The 18,227-nt window shown below is 34.5% G+C and overlaps 1 protein-coding gene across 1 annotated transcript in view; it reads right to left on the bottom strand.

Moving 5' to 3' along the window:
- SAMTOR (S-adenosylmethionine sensor upstream of mTORC1) overlaps positions 1-18,227 on the bottom strand; it is a gene marked incomplete at its 5' end in the record, with an annotated part of 81,940 nt that overhangs the window by 10,328 nt on the left and 53,385 nt on the right. The window contains 1 exon segment of the mRNA XM_014588184.2: positions 2,691-2,805. Coding sequence (XP_014443670.1) covers positions 2,691-2,805 — 115 coding nt within the window.

Genomic DNA, 18,227 nt, shown 5'->3' with positions numbered 1-18,227 from the left:
TCAGTTTTAGGTTGTTTTTTTGTCAGCTTATTTTTTTTTTCCTCACTGTGGGTCCTATTCACCTGTTTCTTTGCATGGTTGATAAGTTCTTGGTTTTTTTGATGACAAGTTTTATAGGACGTTGTAATGGTGCCTTTACTTTGGTGAGTACTAGAAGGCTATGAATCAACATAAATATTTTTGAGCTCTGCACTGGTATGTAGTTAAGATGCCTGGAGACGGTCTGATCTTTTTTACTTCTTGATTTTAATGTTTAATGGGTGGGACTGGTGCAGTGTTCTGTCTAATGTTAATTATACTCCACTACTGAGGCAAGATCCTTCTGTGTACTCTACCCAAAGTCTTGTGAAATCTTGAATTTTCCACTGTGATTGGTGGGAACAGGTACTATTTCAAGCCTGTGTGAATGCTGGGCACTCTTAACTCCTAATCCTTTCAGGTAGCACTTAATCTAATCTTATGTCATTTTCTCACAAATATGTTATCAGTATGCAGATGAGTACTCCAAGAGGACCCTTTGCAGGTCTCTGAAATTTTTCCTCTGCTCAGCTTTCTCATTTTTGGTACTTTGTCCCATGAACACTATCTGCCTTGGTGTTAAAAGACTCTTCAGCTCCATCTCTACAAATCAGGAAATTAGCTGGGCTTTGTTTGGATTCCCCCTTTCTGTGCTATGTCCTAGAAACTCTCTTAAATCAATATGCTAATGTAACTGTAGGGCTCACCTTGTTTTCAGTCTCTCAGGGGACACTGTCCTTCATTACCTGATATTCAATGTCTTCTCTATTACTTCACATAGTTTGTCCACTTTTTGTTGCTTTAGGGACAGAAGTCTCTGGGTCTCTGTTATTCCATCTTGACTGGAAGAATAAGTCTCTCTTACTTTGTATTAGAATTAGTTACAGAGTTCCAGAACTGTTAGTGTCTGATTCTATACTACTGAATTCATACACAGCAGTTCTTTTGCCTTCCTAATGACTATATAGATGAAAGTTTATAACCCTACCTGTAAACAAATTTTATACTTTAAGAATAATATTTAAGCCTTAGTTTCAGAACAAATGGTCATATTTTCAAAGCCCTGAAGGACATCTCTAATGTGTGTCTTGAAGAAGGGCTGAGAATCCATACATTATACATAGTTCCTGATGACATAGAAAGTCTTTGCAATGAAAAGCTAAGAACAGTTATCTTATCAGAGATAACGTGAGTGTCAATATAGACGCCCCTATTAAAATGATACATAGTCATATAAAATTTGGCTCTTCATACAAGAACTTTCAATAATAACCCCAAGTGTTTCTTTAGCACTCACTATAAAACAGGTACTAAGGTAGGTGGTATTTACAGAAAACATGAAACATTTTCTCAAGGAAACATTCCAACATCCTATGAAACATGGCCCATTATTAATATTGTACAGATGAGAACACTGAGACTGAGAGCAGAAAATGATGATAGAGAGATTCAAAAATAGGTTGAAAGTAACATTCTACTCTTTTGTTTTAAAAGTACTTAATGTGCTAGGCTCTTTTCTAAATGCAAGAATATAGCAATGGAGGAAAAATATCCTACCCCAAGGAGTTTATTTTCTTTATAACACTAAAAATACAATTTTTATTTATTTATTTTTATGACAGAGGGTCCATGTACTGGGGGCTGGTGGAGGTCCCATCTAATGGGCCCAGTCATGCCCCAATCCTTGCTTCTTTACTTCCACATCCCACCAGGATCTTGGACATGTGTGCATACACACTCATCATGCATGTTGCTGGCAAAAACGCAGTCAGCCATGTGGGATTCAGCTCCTCTGCATAGCATTCAACTACTGTGGTAAGGGGCCAGTCAATGATTTGTGAATTTTAATTTATGTCTGATGTGATATCAAAAGGAAAATGGCAAACATTATAATTTGTTATACAGGAAAATTTTAGCCTGCCTTGGAGTCACCCACCTTCAAATAATACCCTTAACACAAATTTGAGGCATCATATGGATAAAAGAAAACTAACAGATAAGGGGGTTCTCTTGCTTTACTGAACTCATACCCTCACAAAAATTGACTACAGTGTTCTCTAAGGTAAGGATAGTATCTGTCATTTATTGAGGGCTTAGAATGTGTCAGGCCAGGTGTGTGCTGACTGCTTATTCTTATAACCCTCTTAAAAAAGTTGAGAAAACAGTTTATGTGAAGATAAGTAGCTTCATTTACTCTAGTTAATAAATTCTGGTTGACTCCAATCCAATGTCCTTATCTCCTTCCACCGTTACATTAAAAGCTGTACAAGATAGTACATTTCAGAAAGAGATGCCCTAAAAAAAAAATAAATAAACCAAATCAAATAAAATGCAAAGCCCAAACACTACAGCTGTCCAGAAATACTGCAATCTACAAATGCTTCTGATTTCACTATAGTGCAGTTCCAGATTATGCCTACTTAGATGGTAAACAAGAAATGAAAGACATAAAGACAAATATGGTACTGGCCATATTAATAATGGTTAAATAAATGCTCGAAAACTTGTACAATATATTTAGTTTTGAACATAAATAACCTCTTATCAAATATCACATCTGTTTTATCTGTATTCACCAGTAATAGAAATTATCTGTTACTTTAGGAATGTAAAAACAGAACTTTTCCTTTGTAAAATATTCAAATTTAGAAATAAAACAAAACTTGGCACACCTCTACAGCAGGTACAATGTCTATGCCGACTGTTAGAAATTCTTCAAACTTCAGAAATGGGTTAAAGCAGCTGCCAACATCAAGTAATCTGATCTTTCCTGAGGCTTGTAGCAACCTGGAAACAGATATTTATATTATAAAAGGCAAACGGGAAATAAAGTATAAGAAAAACCCAAATATTTGAGAATAAAAAAGATCACGTAGACAACTGGTTCTTTTAAAGTTTTTGATCTGAGGATCCCTTTCCACATTTAAAAATTACTGAAGTCCCCAAAAGCTTTCATTTATATAGGCTATATCTATCAATAATTACCATATTTGAAGTTAAAATGACAAAATAAAAAATATTAATTTACAAAACAAATGCATATGTTAATATAAATGATACATTTTAAATGAAAAATACTAGATTTTTAAAAAAATAGTAGAAAGGAAGACCTTATTTTAGATTATTTTCTAGTCTCTTTCCTCTCTGACTTAATAGAAAACCAATGGAAAACTTGATAGAAAACTCATATCTGTGTTCATATTCAAGCTGCTGCAACACCACATGCTTGGTCATCTCTAGAAAACTTTATATTCATGACAGTATGGGATTAAAAAAGGCAAATGATATATTACAGTTATGAAAATAATTTTTTTCTGGTAGAGACCCTGAAAAGGTCTCACTCAGATCCTCAGATATCCTGAAACTGCTTTTGTGATTGAAAGAATCTATCCATAAATCACTTCTCAGTAGTCAGTATAACAACGTTGGTCTTTGGACTTAATTTTGTCTTAATGATTTAAAAGAATTGAATACAATAGTATTTAAGTTATGAAAAACTTCTGTGTTCAAGAGCCTTTCCTCATGTCTAAATAGCAGAAAAAATAAGTAGCAAATTTAGTGAAAATGAAAATATGGCTCTATGTAGCAGCAAATAAAGATGGAGGAAAACAGTCAGTTTTGGTTGGTACTAACTGTAGTCTAAAAAAACATTAGAAACATACCAATTACACCAAAGTGGGCCTAGTTATTCTGTCTACAAAACAACTCAGTAATTCTATGACATCCAGATGACCATCAGTTTTTGCAAGCAACAAGTAGGAACTCTCCCTGTGAAAAGAGCTGGTCTTAGGGCTCAAGGGGTAATTTTCTGTATGGCAGCCAATCAGGAAGCAGATTACTATATAATTTGTATGATGTCTATAACAAATAATCATTTGTAAATCTGAGCTTAGTGGTTCTTCAAATACTATAATACACTAATTCTAAGAAAGAAAGTAGCTAGCAAATATCTATAGAATAGGTTGCTAATAGAATAAAAGATCTAGTTGATAAGTATCAGAAATGCCTGGCACGTAGCTGGCATTGCTGCTGAATTAGTAAAAATTTAAATACTGAGATCCTAACTAGTTAGAACAAATGAGAAACCGTTATCATATGCAAACTATGTGTGTGGGTATATATGTGTGTGTATAATAATCTTACATATATGTATATATACATGTACAATGTATGCGTACATGCACACGTGTGTGAGTGCACAAACACACACACACACACACTATTAAATCATTCATCTTTACTTGGGGCTTTGGTGTTTAAGAATAAGAACGAAACTTGATCCTGTCCCTTAATGTGTAATATGTGGATAATAATGGTATCTAAGAGAGTTTTTTCAGGATTTAATGAGATATTACATTCGGTGCTCAATGACTGGTATATGGTAAGTTAATCCTCAAAAAGTGGTAGATACTGTATCCCACTGTTATGCTAAAGATGAAATCTTCTGTGCTTTGTGCACTATGATCTTCCTAAGCGTGGTAAAAGATAATTCTGTTTCACACTAAATTATATATCACAGATTCCAGTAAAATGGGTAGCAAGAAATATCTGACAGTCTTAAAATATACTTCATATAAATTGAATTTTCTATTTAGATTGAGTATTCTAAATCATTCAGTTAATTCAACTTTGATATAATCACCAGTAACTTAATATCATGGATTAGTTTACTAATTTATAATTCTCAGCAATGTATTTAGTCCATTCAAATTCCTCAGTTTTTACTTGCATAAAACATGGATATACAGTTTAAAGAATAGTCACACAGTAAACATCCATGTAATTACCACCCAGGTCAAGAAATAAAACATTGCCTGCACTGTGGAAGCATGACATCTGGTACTCGTTTCTGTAATGGTAGCCACTATACTGCTTTCAGTGATAATCATTCACTTGATTTCCTTTATAGTCTTAACTAACTATGATTGGATATTTAAATATTATAATTTTTTATACTATACATTTGTTTTTGTGCCTTGCTTCTTTCAATTAATATGTTTGCAGAATGTTGGCTATGTTTCTATAATTCACTTTCATTGCTGTATAGAATACTTGCACCAGAACTAGCACTAAGCTTAAAGATGACTTGGGGAAAATTAACATCTTTATAGCGCTGAATGTTTAAATCCACAGACTTGGGATAGTTATTCATTTATTTATGATTTATAGTTTTTTTTTTTTGAGAGAGAGATTTTTGCTATAGGGCACATGTGCTTGCTAGAGACACAGAGACAGAGAGACTGAAAGTAAGAAATCGACTCCCCAGTGGGGATGGCCGCGACGCAATCCCTTCTCTTCCAATCTCCTCCTGGGATTTTGGGCATGCATGCGCAAGCACCGGGCATGAATTTTTAAGCCGCCAGGTCTGACCTTGAACCCTGGTTGATTATGGCGTAACCATTATGCAGTCTGCTGGTCCCCTTATCATTTTGTTTAAGAGAGTCTCACATATCTTTCAGTGGATTTATATTCCTCAGTATCTCTTAATTGTTTTTCTCCTCAAGTTTCTGTCTTTTATGAGAGAGAAGACAAACACTGACTCTAACCCTAATTTAAACCTAACCCAACCCTTACATGGGATTTCTTTAATTATTATTAATTTTTAAATTTTAATTATTTTAGGACCAGCAGTTAGCATAATGGCTATGTCACTGGACTCCTACGTAGTCGACCGCAGTTCGAGTCCCGGACCCGGTGGCTTAAACTCACGTCGGGTGCATGTGCCCAAGATCCTGAGAGGAGAATGGAGGAGAAGGGATTGTGGCGTGGCAATTCCCTCTGGGGGGTGATTTCTCGCTATCTATCTCTGTCTGTCAGGCGAGCACACACGCCCTATAGCAAAAACCTCTCAAAAAAAAAAAAAAAACAAATAAATTTTAATTATTTTAATTTTGGCTTTTAAAATGGCTAGATTTTAAAGTTTCTATTCCTTACAGAATTTTTTTTTTCTTTAAAATAGTTTATTTTAGGGCTGGCAGATGAGGTGGTCGTTAAGGTGCTCGACTCCCATGTGGCTAACCACAGTTTGAGTCTCAGACCTGGAAGCTTACTTTCACACTTTCTCTCTCTGGTCAAATTAAAAAGTAACAATAATAAATAAACTTAAATTAAAAAATTCTTTAAAATAGTTTACTTTATAAACTATGACTCAATTTTAATATCTGAAGCTGTTATCAGTCTGTTTTTACTGTCCTGCTTACAAGGTCACGGTGACTTGTTCCCATACATATTTAGTACTTATTATTCTATGTTTATTTTTCTTCAAAAATTATTTATGAAGATTCTTTGTTTCTACTAGGCAACCTGAAATAGCAACAGAGGAGGACCACTTTCAACTAAATAAATTCAGGATTTCAAGTGTTTTAGACCACGCTGGTGATGTAAATTTGGATTATAAACTTGTGCTTGGGATGTCTTGTGGTTTCAATTTGTCCCCTCTGGGTGAATGGGACAGATTTACTTTTGGTTCAGCAAACTGAGAAAATAGTTTCTTTGGATATTCAACTCTATCAGCAGAATTTAGAAACCAAAGTAAGTTTGCCAATTTGGACAAATGTTCTCAGGACAAAAGCAGCTTTGTGTTCTGCTTACCTTTCTGGCTTCCTGACATCACATGAATTTTTGCCTTATTTTATCCAGCATTTAAAAAAAGTTGTTGCTTTCAGTTTGAGGGACTTATTAGCATATTCAGCTAGCCTTATTGTAGTTTAACTTTTAAAGTAAAATATATAAACAGATACAATTAACTCAGTCTAAATGGTCAACATAAAATCAGTCTGTGACAATATAGCTAGTTCTTACTTACAAAAGAATATTCAACTAAATACTAGTAGTAGTGTTTTGGGTGCCAGCAGGTGGCATGGTGATTCAGGAGGCTGAATACCACACAGTCTACTGTACTGTGTGGTTCAGTCCTCGAACCTGGCAGCTTGAGGGACATGCCCAGTGTGGTGTGGTCATACCCTCTAAGGAGGTAGTTCATGTTCCCCCTCTCTGTCTCTGTCAAGCACATGCACCCCATAGCAAAAACTAAAAAACGAAAAAAATGAGACCAGCAGATGGTGTAGAAGTTACGTTGCTGGACTCCCACATGGCTGACTGCAGTTCAAGTTCTGGACCCAGTGGCTTGAAACGCAGGCCAGGCATGTGTATATGTGTGTGTGTGTGTGTGTGTGCCCAAGGTTTTGTGGGGGAGAATGAAGGAGAAGGGATTGCAATGTAACCATCCCCACTGACAGATGATTTCTTACTTTCGCTCTCTCTCACCCACAAGAACATGCACCCTAAGGCAAGTAACAAAACAAAACAAAACAGCTCTAGAAAAATAATTTAAAAAGGGGTTAGTTTTGTTATTTTTCATTTACTTGAAAGTACTATATTATGAGAATAGATTTGGAGTGTGAAGGGCAAAAATTACACTCTTAAATAATTGGTTAACTGACTGATGTTTCTTCATCACTAAAGGCTATAGAGTCAATCTTAAATAATAGACTTTTTACTTCCACACATTATTATGTGTAATATAGGGACCAGTAGATGGTGAAATGGTTACATCCCTGGACTATCATGTAGTCAACTGAGGTTTGAATTCCTAGACCTGGTAGCTTAGAACTCATGCTGGGTACATGGGCATGCGTGTCCAAGATCCAGAGACAAGAATGGAGGAGAAGGGACCGTAGGGTGACCATCCCCTTTGGGGGGGTTGGTGGCGGTCGTGGTGTGATCCTTCCTGTGTCTCTGTCTCTCTGTATGTACCCTACAGCAAAAATCTCTTTCAAAAAGGAAAAGAAATGTGTAATATATAACAGAGAAAACTAATTTGAGAATCAGTTCCTCATTAAATTAGCACTACTATTTTTTTTGAGAGATTTTTTTGCTATAGAGCACATGCACTCACCAGAGAGAGACAGGGAGACAAAAAGTGAGAAATCACGCCCCCCCCCAGGGGGGATGGCCATACCACAATCTCTTCTCCATTTTCCTCTAGGAATCTTGGGCATGCATGCACATGTGCCCAGATGAGTTTAAGCTGCTGGGTCAGGTACTCAAACCGCAGGAGTCCAGCAACGTAACCATTACTCCATCTGCTGGTCCTTAAATTATTAAAAATTTAAAACTACAGAGAAGTGCTAGTTGTAATATAATAACACAAGAGAAACATCCAGGAGATGCATGTTCATTGTTGCTGAAATAATTTTTCAAACAAATATTAACATCTTAGCAAGAGAGGTATAAGTTTAATTAATAAAATTAATCATACTGCATTCTGACAATATTAAATTATTGAATGAATATGAATTCTGAAAGGAAGATTACTTAATATGACTGTGTGCACTTTCTTCCTCTAAATCAAGAGTTCTTAAATATTTTTGAACTATGAACCACTTTAGCAGCCTGGTGAAGTATAAGGGTCCCTTTTCAAAATGTTTTTAAATAAAATAATAAGTTACATGAGTAAATTAAATTACAAAGGAAACTTAGTTATCCTAAAATACAATTATCAAAATACTATTCAAAACATTATTACACAGTAACATAAGTATTTCTTTAGTAACATATTAAATAGTAAGAATAGAGCAGTGATTTTAATAACTATGATAATTTCAAAATAGTGATGAGAATAAATATTCTGATATTGAACTACAGTAAGATATAGAAATATCTGTATTTTCTTTAAGTAACACAGATTTTGCTGCCTACATTCATAAATGGCAGACATGCTATATTACAATTAGAAGTGAGTAAAAAAGATTTTTTTCTTGTGAAAGTTCACAGAACCCCCAAAAGAGTTAAGAATAAAAAGAACTAAACTTGGACAGGTTCATTTTGCATAGTAAAAGCTATCAAATAGAAAACTATTTTGAAGGAAAGGAGCATTTCCTTTCTAAGAATGATGGTGATTATGAGGTAAATTTATGGCTCACTTCTAACAAGTATACAGAAATCTTCAGTAGGTATTATTTATGTTAATCTCATCTCTGGTTCCACACTATGTTTTTCATTGAACATATTTTTTCGTATTTAAAAAACTGTATTTGGAGCCACCTAGTGGAGTGGTGGTTAGGTGGTTGGATCCCACATGGATGACTAAGGCCCAAATCCAGTGGCTTGGAAAACATGACAAATGAGAATGCACATATGCCCAAAGTCCTGAGAGGAGAACAGGGAAGAAGGGATTGCAGCATGGTCAACACCCCCGGGGGGTGTTTTCTCACTTTCCCTCTCTCTGGCAAGCATACACATCATGCAGAAATTAATAAATTTATAAAAAAAAAGAAAAAAGATTACATCTGTTTTTATAAGCCACTTTTGGAATATGGGTATTTTAGAAATTTTTTGTAAACAAAATAGGTAAAACACCTAACACAGATACGACTAAATGGAATTACCCAATTTACATTGTTTAACTACTTCTTAAAATCTTCCTGTAAGAAAGAAGTAATTATTTTATATTACTGCAGAGCGATCCCAGCCTCACTGAGACCTACCCATGGTAAGTTCTATTGGCATCTGTAATCACATAGTCCAAAACAAATCAATCTTATTAAAATTACAAGAGATAGGGCCAACAGGTGGTATGTTTTTTAAGGGCACTGGACTCCCAAATGGCTGACCGTGGTTTGAGACCTGGACTTGGCAGCTTGCTTTCTTACCTTCTTGCTCACTCTCCCCTCTCTGGTCAAATTAAAATAAATAAAGTTAAATAAAATAATTCTTTAGAAACAGGATTATCAGAGCTCATCAAAAAGTTCATGGAAAATGTGTATAAGGAAAAAACTGCATAATTTCAAAAATTTTTTAGATTTTAATTTTCTTTAGATTTTCATGAACTTTTAATTTCAAGTTTCTTGTAGTAGTTTAAATCATAACTGTTGTCCCAGTCAGTCTCTGTTTAGTATCTGAGACATCAAGTTTGATAAGATTCCTGATACTCAAGTAATTCAGCTAGTGAAAATGACACACTTGTGAACAACTCAATGCTTACATTAAGTAGATTATGAATTATGGGATAACACCAGTGGAAAAGGAGAACCCTGAGCTGAACCTATAGAATAAGCAGGGGGAAAATAGAGGTGGAGTGATTAGAGAATAAAGAAGATGGTTGAGGTGGGTGATATTATTCCAACCAGAAAGCATAGTTGAATACAAAGGTCTGTTTCCAAGTAGGTATAGACTTGCCATAGAATCTCTAAGTTCATTGCTAATTACCTTTGAAATGTCCACTCATTGATTTCACTGTAGTTTAAGTCCATAATGCCACTTTTTGTTCTTACTACCCTTAAAACATTTAAAACTCACCTTGAATTTGAAAAAACTACTAGAGCCAAAAACATCTAATACTTTCCATAAAAGAAGGGAAAGTATCTGAAATAGCTTGCTATTAGATTTATCTGGGATTTGAAAACTCAATTCTGCTACTATAATAAACTTACATATGTGTATATTATTTTCCAAACTGATATTTTTATTATAACAACCACAATGTAATTTTTCCTGCAAACAAAATGGAAAACAGTTACTAAAATAGAAATAACAGCACCTTTTTCACTGGGTTTTATATAAAATTTAAATGAGTTAACAATATATCACAGATTGGGATAAGAAGTAAAGACAGGACAATTATCAGAAGTTCAGGTACAGTAAAAAAAGGCTCTGGAGACGAATAACCAAGAGAACTGTCTCTTTCCTTTTTTTCCCTATGCTTTACTACTAATAACCTTAGAAATTTTACTTATCCTTCTTAGGTCTCAGTTTTCTTATATGTAAAAGGAAAGGCAGAAGTAGATAACCTCTCCTCCAAAAGACCATTCTAATTATAAAATTTTAGACCAGTTCTTGACCATTAAAATGCCACTTTCTTGTTCAAAGTTTTCTATATAAACTTCCAGTTAAAAATAGTTCTGAAAGGGACCAGCAATTAGCATAATGGCTATGTCGCTGGACTCCCACGTAGTCGACCGCGGTTCATGTCCCAGACCCAGTGGCTTAAAACTCACGCTGGGCACGTATGCGTTTGTGTCCAAGATCCCGAGAGGAGAACGGAGGAGAAGGGATTGCAGCATGGCCTCCCCCCCTAGGGGGTGATTTCTCGCTTTCTGTCTCTATGTCTCTGTCTGTCTGGCGAGCGCATGCACCCTATAGCAAAAAACCTCTCCAAAAAAAAAAAAAAAGTTCTGAAATTTCACTAGGTAGTAATTCTTTTAAAAACCAAATTTCATGAAAACCTGTTTTGGGTAGATTAATAGATACTTAAAGCTCCACAGAGGATCTTCTTTCAGTGTGTTATATAGACAATGAAAACTGGTGTAATTATGGCACAATCAGAGCCAATAATATTGAACCAAAGGGACTTTCATAGCCTCAACATGGAAGTAGAAAGACTCTCTGTCACTTAAGATGTGAGGACTTCTGCATAAAGTCCTTTACTAGATGTACTCTTTTACTTTAGATGGTTCACTCTTTTTTCCACAGCAACCTAGGGCCTATCACATCCATAATATCTTTTCATAAATTACCATCAAATTCAATCACAATAGAGAATTTACTGCCATTAATAATGTTCAATAGGACTGTGCTGTTAGCATTATAAATAGCTTTGTTAAACAGTTTCAATAAATTTTGTGGTTTACAGCAGCAATACTGGAATATGTTTGTGTTCTCTGGAGATTACTTCGAATAGGTGACTTGAACACATTTATCTAAATGCGTAGTAGGTTATATGTGAACCTTGTATTTGGAAACCTTTTTTTTTGACATAGGAAGTGTGATTCTGAAAAAAACTGAGCAGTAAAAATAATCTGTCAATGTACCTTATGAAAAACAAACAAGAATGGCTGAATTGATTGGACATGTCTGATCCTATATACGGAAAACCTATATAACAAATTCAAGAGGCTAATTAGGGAGAAAAAGACTCTAAAGGACAATTGTTAGACTGGTTTCCATTTTCAACATATCTGATCTACCTTTCTTCATTTACATTTCATAAAGTGATAAAACACAATGCTTGGAAAACAAAACTTGGTTAAAATGTTTACTTCAATTTTGATGCATCTATTTTTTTAAAAAATTTCTTTCATAAGAGAGAATGAAAAAAAGATAAGCATCCTTTATGGGGTTCTGCCTCAATTTCCCCCAGCTTTTCCAGCCAGCCAGGATCATGGCTGTATGCATATTCACTAGTCTGTTCAAGGGCCAACAAAGACAGATATGGGAGATATTAGGAGCCTACGACTTATATGCTCTTCAACCAGAATAGCAATGCATTTGCTTCATATGGTGTGCTGCCATAAAAAGTTTCCTGTGAAGAAAAGATTCAATGATATAATGATGTGAAGGGATGAGGAAAATCCTATAAGAGAAAGCTAAAAGCATTAACATTAACCTGCATTAGGAATCACAAAACAAATACAAACATACATCTAAAAGTGGCAAACTACAAATTTTATAAAATATTTTATACCTATCGAGGTCACAGTAATATACACACAATCATCACACTAATGATAAAATATTAGAGCTGTGAGGATCTACATATCTTTGTGATTTAGGAGAAAAGTCATTCCTTTTTCAAATAAAAAAAAAAAGAATATTATCACACAAACTAAACAGCTGTATGTACTGGTCTAGCCTGACTGGCTAGAGAGGGGCTTTCTTGAGCCCATGAGAAGCAACCTGGCTGCACAAATATGAGTATCACACAAATCCTGAGCCCTGATGTGCATACACACCCTGATGTGCAGCAACCTATGACACCTATGATACTGATACTACCAGTGAGATGAGTTTGTCAGAGTGAGTGGGAGGTGAGCAAACACTGGGACTTTAAGAGTATCAAGCAGGTGACCAGCAGATGGCGTAATGGCTACGTTGCTGGACTCCTATGTAGTTGACTATGGTTTGAGTCCCAGACCCGGTGGTTTAAACTCATGCTAGGCATGTGTGCATGCATGCCAAAGATCCTGAGAGGACAATGGAGGAGAAGGGATTGCAGCATGCCCATCCCTCCTGAGGGGTGATCTCTCACTTTCTGTTTCTCTGTCCTTTCTGTCTCTCTCTGTCTTTCTGGTGAGTACACACGCCCTGTAGCAAATATCTCTCCAAAAAAAAAAAGAGTAGCAAGTAGGAGAAAGAGTGACCTCTGGAATGCCTATTATGTTTGGGAAAGAGGTGGCAATGGCTGTTAAAAGAATGTGTGGGGTTTTTTGTTTGTTTGTTTTCATGAATGATGGTGTTCTCTTTTGCTGGCCGCCATCCACTCTTGTTTAAGTTAATACATATGTGTCCCAGATGCATGGCTTCCTCCTTGGATATAGTTAGCTTGTACAGCACATAAGCTGAATAATATTGTGGCAACAATTCATAATTTTTTAAACAAAATGAATTTTTTTTTTTTTTTTTTTTTAGGTTTTTGCCATAGGCGGCATGCATTTGCTACAGACAGACAGAGAGAGAGAGAAAAAGAAAGCGAGAAATCATTCACCGGGGGAATGGCCATGCTGCAATCGCTCCTCCTCTACTTTCCTCTTGGGATCTTGGGCATGCATGTATAAATGCCTGGCATGATTTTCAAGCTGCCAGAATGGGATTCAGGTGCAATCAGACACATGGGAGTCTAGTCCCTCAACCACCATGCTACTTTGCCATCCCAAAATTGAAATATTTAACAGCACTGAAATAGTCGTACCCTTTGACCTGCAATTTAAGTATAAATTTTATCTTAACAAAAACATGACAGAAACAAAGAAATCATAAACTTGATGACTTATTTACTATTAACAATAAAGACTACTGTAGACATGGAATATGTTTACCCTGGCCATGAAACATAACACAAAACACATACACACACACACACATTTATAGACACAGTGTTATAAATACATATGCTATATATAATAATATAGTCTATAATTTTAATGTAGACTATAATATATATTATTAATAATTTTTAATGATAATTTTGAAATGGTAAAACATTACAGAATGTTTTAAAATACCTATAATAATTTTTAAAGTACAGAATTTCAAAAGAAGTTCCTATTCTTGAATGTTTCAATATCCAATATCCAAATTGTAATACTTCTTACATTATTTAGTTGCTTAAAAATTCTTTTTCCAGTTATACTAAAGATAAAATTTTAATGAACTGTTAATAATTATGTATTTCAAATTAATTAGGCTTTATTATATATAAGTGATTTTTATTTCTGAAAGCTTAATGTTTTCTATGCAAAGATGTGTCATGACTTTTCCAATGATCCAATATAAAATCACCTGTCAGGGTGGTAAGCCCATATCAGACTTCTATTTATTTTATTAGAGAAAGTGGTTTTACTATAGAAAGTAAAAATGACTAAGTTAGCAATACAGAGAAGCTATCACGTTTAATATTTTAAAATATAGCTTATTTCAACTATCCCATCTATTATTATGACACAAAGAAGTTTTTGACAACCTATATTGAAGTAGTTATTAACAACTTGAAATTTTGTGGTATCATGCAATTCTTTTATTATTTTTTACTATATAAAGTAAAACCACTTTCTAAGATAAGAAATTGAGCTTTATTTAGTATATAAAATGAAACTGACACCAAGGATAATTAATATTGGTCAACTTAACTTGGTCTACAGTACCCAGACATTTGATCAAATGTTAGTCTAAATGTTGCTGTGGATTTTTTTTTTTTTTTGAAAGTTAAGATTAACATTTAAATTGGAAGACTTTCAGTAGAGCAGATCACACTCTATAATGTGAGTAGGCCTCATCCAATTAGTTGAAGGTGTTAATAGAAAAAAAACTGAGGTTGCCCTAGGAAGAGAATTATGCCAGCAGGCTGCTATCAGACTCAGGCTATAAAAGTGCCTCTTCTCTGGGTCGTGGGGCCTCTTAGCCTGTCCTGTGCATTTTGTACTTGGCAGCCTTCACAAGCTTGTGAACCACTCCTTAAAATACATCTTTATCTAAATATGATATATACACACATTATATGACAAGTTCATGAAAAATATGTTATGAAAAACTATAGCTGGATTTCCAAGGTTTTTTTTGCATGAAAACAAGCTCATATTCTAACTCCATTCTTTCACAAACTTTTTGAAGTCCCCTTGTATATGTGTAACATTCTATTGGTTCTGCTCCTCTGGAGAACCCTAACTAATACAACCCCCACATAGTCCCTGTGTCTGATGGTTATGCCTCTCATGTGTTATATAATAGTGTTACCTGAAGGACAAGAGGGTGTTCCATGATACAGAGGAATGACAGTGGCTTCTCCACCATCTGCTTCCTTCTTTCAAAACAATTCAAGATACTGAATTTCCTTGCTCTCAGGTAAGTGAATAGACTATTAGTTTTAATGAAATTAAACTTCATGAAAGTAACTTATCAACTCCTCAAAAAGAAACTAAAATAAATGTAAAGAAATCACAAAAAAAAAGAAAAGAGAAAAATGCCATAACAGATTTGACATCTCTCTCTCTGTTTTCTTGCCATAATGAGGCAAAGTGACTGAATCAAATCTGACAAGAAGTTGGAAAAACTTCAAAATTATAAAAAAGCTAACTGAAATGCAGATTTACATACACTTTATATTCACTAATGACCTTACTCTAAGTGACTAAGTTAGCAACACAGAGAAATTATCACATTTACTATTTTAAAATATCACTTATTTCAACCATCCCATCTATTATTATGACACAAAGAAGTGGCTGACAACTTATAATGAAGCAATTCTTAACAACTTGAAATTTTGTGGTAACATGCAATTATTTAGTTTTAAAATTATAATAATTATTTTTATACATTCAATCGCTATACATCATTTAGCTTGTATAGAGAATCTACCCAACATGAAATATACCTTAGACCAGTTGAGAACACTATACATGTTACCACCAACAGGTAATAAACCATTCTGTGTCCTACAAATGCATGCAATTCTTTAATAAAGGGCAGGAATAAGTTAGTGCCTGAGTGAAAAACATATGCTACATCTTCAAAAAGTTAATGGAAAAAGCGTATGGTGAAGACATTATGCAAGGCTTTGAAAATTTTTCACCAAAATAAACTCTTTAATTCTATTCTCCCATGAACTTTTGGGAGTGTGTGTATGTATATATAGATATACTTTTTTTTTTTTTTTTTTGGAGAGAAAGATTTTTTGCCATAGGGTAAATACGCTCACTGGAGAGACAGAGACAGAGGAACAGACAGGATGCTCACACTACAATCCCTTATCCTCCATTCTCCTCTTAGGATTCTGGGCACACATGCACATGAGCCTGGTGTGATGTTTAAGCCACTGGGTCTGGGACTAGAGTCACAGTAAACTACGGGGGAGTACAGTGATATAACCATTGCGCCATCTACTGGTACTAGAATTTTTATTTAATGAATTTTTTTATTTAATGAAAATCTTTTCAAACTTATTTAAAATGTTTTAATAAGAATAATTTTTGACTAGTTTGTCATTATGACAACTAGTATTTTTTTTACAGATATATAGTATTCTGCCCTTATAATAATAAATATATGTATATCTACATTTTTAAAATCATTTATCACTTTTATCTAAGAAGGTAATCACTTTGTCACTTTTTGTTATTATCAACCAATCTGACACTTTTGTCTTATATAAGGTTTCTAATTCACTATACTTTAAAAATTTTCCTCTTCCCTTTTTTGTTCCTCTTCATTTTAGTGTTGAAGTCCCCATTTCCATGGCAGTTATCTGAATTCATCTCTTTTTCACTCAGAGTGGTTAAATACAAGTCAGGTGAAATAGGATCTACTGTCTTAACTAGGGTAGAGATATTATTAGATCATTGGGAAAGTCATGAAATTTTTTTTAAATGCAAAAACGTATCATAACTTTCCTGATTACCCAATAGGTTACCAGTGTTTTGTGAAGATATAAAGTCCTGCTATGTTTTTAATGTGTCTTCAAAAATTCAAGTGTTCAAATTTTATTGCTATGATGACAGTACTAAGAGGTTGCAATCTTCATCTATCCATGTATTAAAAAATAGGGCCTCTGGGAAGTAATTAGGATTAGATAAGGTCATTATCACTGAACAGTAGCAGCTTTGTGAGGAGGAGGAGAGAGGTCAGACTTGACACACATACTATTTTGTCATCAAGTGACGTCCTATGCCACCTTAGGACTCTGCATAAAGAGAGTTAAACCAGAAAGAAGGCCCTCACCATGTGGCCCCTTGAAGCCTGGATCTTGAATTGTGAGCTAGATAAATCTTTACTCATTATAAATTACCCAGTTTATAGTATTCTGTTATTAGCAACAGAAAAATGAGCTAAAACAGTTTCCTGTTCCTAAAACCTTTTCCTGAATAATTTATTCCTAACATTTTAATCCTCTGTTGTTCTCTTTGGAATCAGCCATGTTTTCATATGTTAGGTTTATGGCTCTATCCTACTCTAAATATTGAGCTGTATCACCTTACTCAACAATACACAGAAGTGAAAAGACAATTCTAGGAGTGAAAAGAATATAGAGGAAATAGTAGTATTAATTTCTCCTGTTTCTATCATCAAATAAGTCATCTTCATGTTACAGAGTTGGGATTAACTTAATCACCAGTTGACACTACTTGGAATTTGGGTTAAAATTAACACTAAGTTTCCTTCTAACACAAAATTCATTCATTAACTGAATTATTAAGTTCCTTTATAGATAAGGCCTATGTTAGGCCTTAAGATACAGAAGAAAATAATACAGTTTTAAACATCTCTCTTTATGGAGCTTTCTAATATAATACAATGGTATGGAAAATTATGATGGTTAAAAGATTAGAATGTCCCATGGGTCAGTCACTATCAACAAGTTAAGACGTAACAGTTTTAGAATGCTCTAACCATATCACGTAAGTTCTCAACCACTTCCAAGGCCTAAAGAAAACCAAGCATTTAGACACAGGTTCCTTGTGATTTTATGACAGAAAGATGTAACTGACTTAGAATATTGTGAATTATGTTAAATATTGATTTTCCCAGGTTTTCTAAATAGATCCTACCTTAAGACTATGTTTTCAACCTAGAGTTAATCCTTAACAGTAGAATGATCTTCATAGAAATAGGCTTTTCCTGTTGAATGATTCTTATAACAAGCAACATTGCTTAAAGGCTTAGAAACTGAGTGAGGTACTTGACTACTCCACAATCACATTTACAGCCTAAGAGTTCTA

The sequence above is a fragment of the Tupaia chinensis genome, unplaced genomic scaffold (genome assembly GCF_000334495.1).
Source record: "Tupaia chinensis unplaced genomic scaffold, TupChi_1.0 Scaffold000264_1, whole genome shotgun sequence".
Taxonomy (NCBI): domain Eukaryota; kingdom Metazoa; phylum Chordata; class Mammalia; order Scandentia; family Tupaiidae; genus Tupaia; species Tupaia belangeri.
The sequence above is the reverse complement of the archived record's forward strand: the minus strand, read 5'-3'. Positions and strand labels throughout refer to the sequence as shown.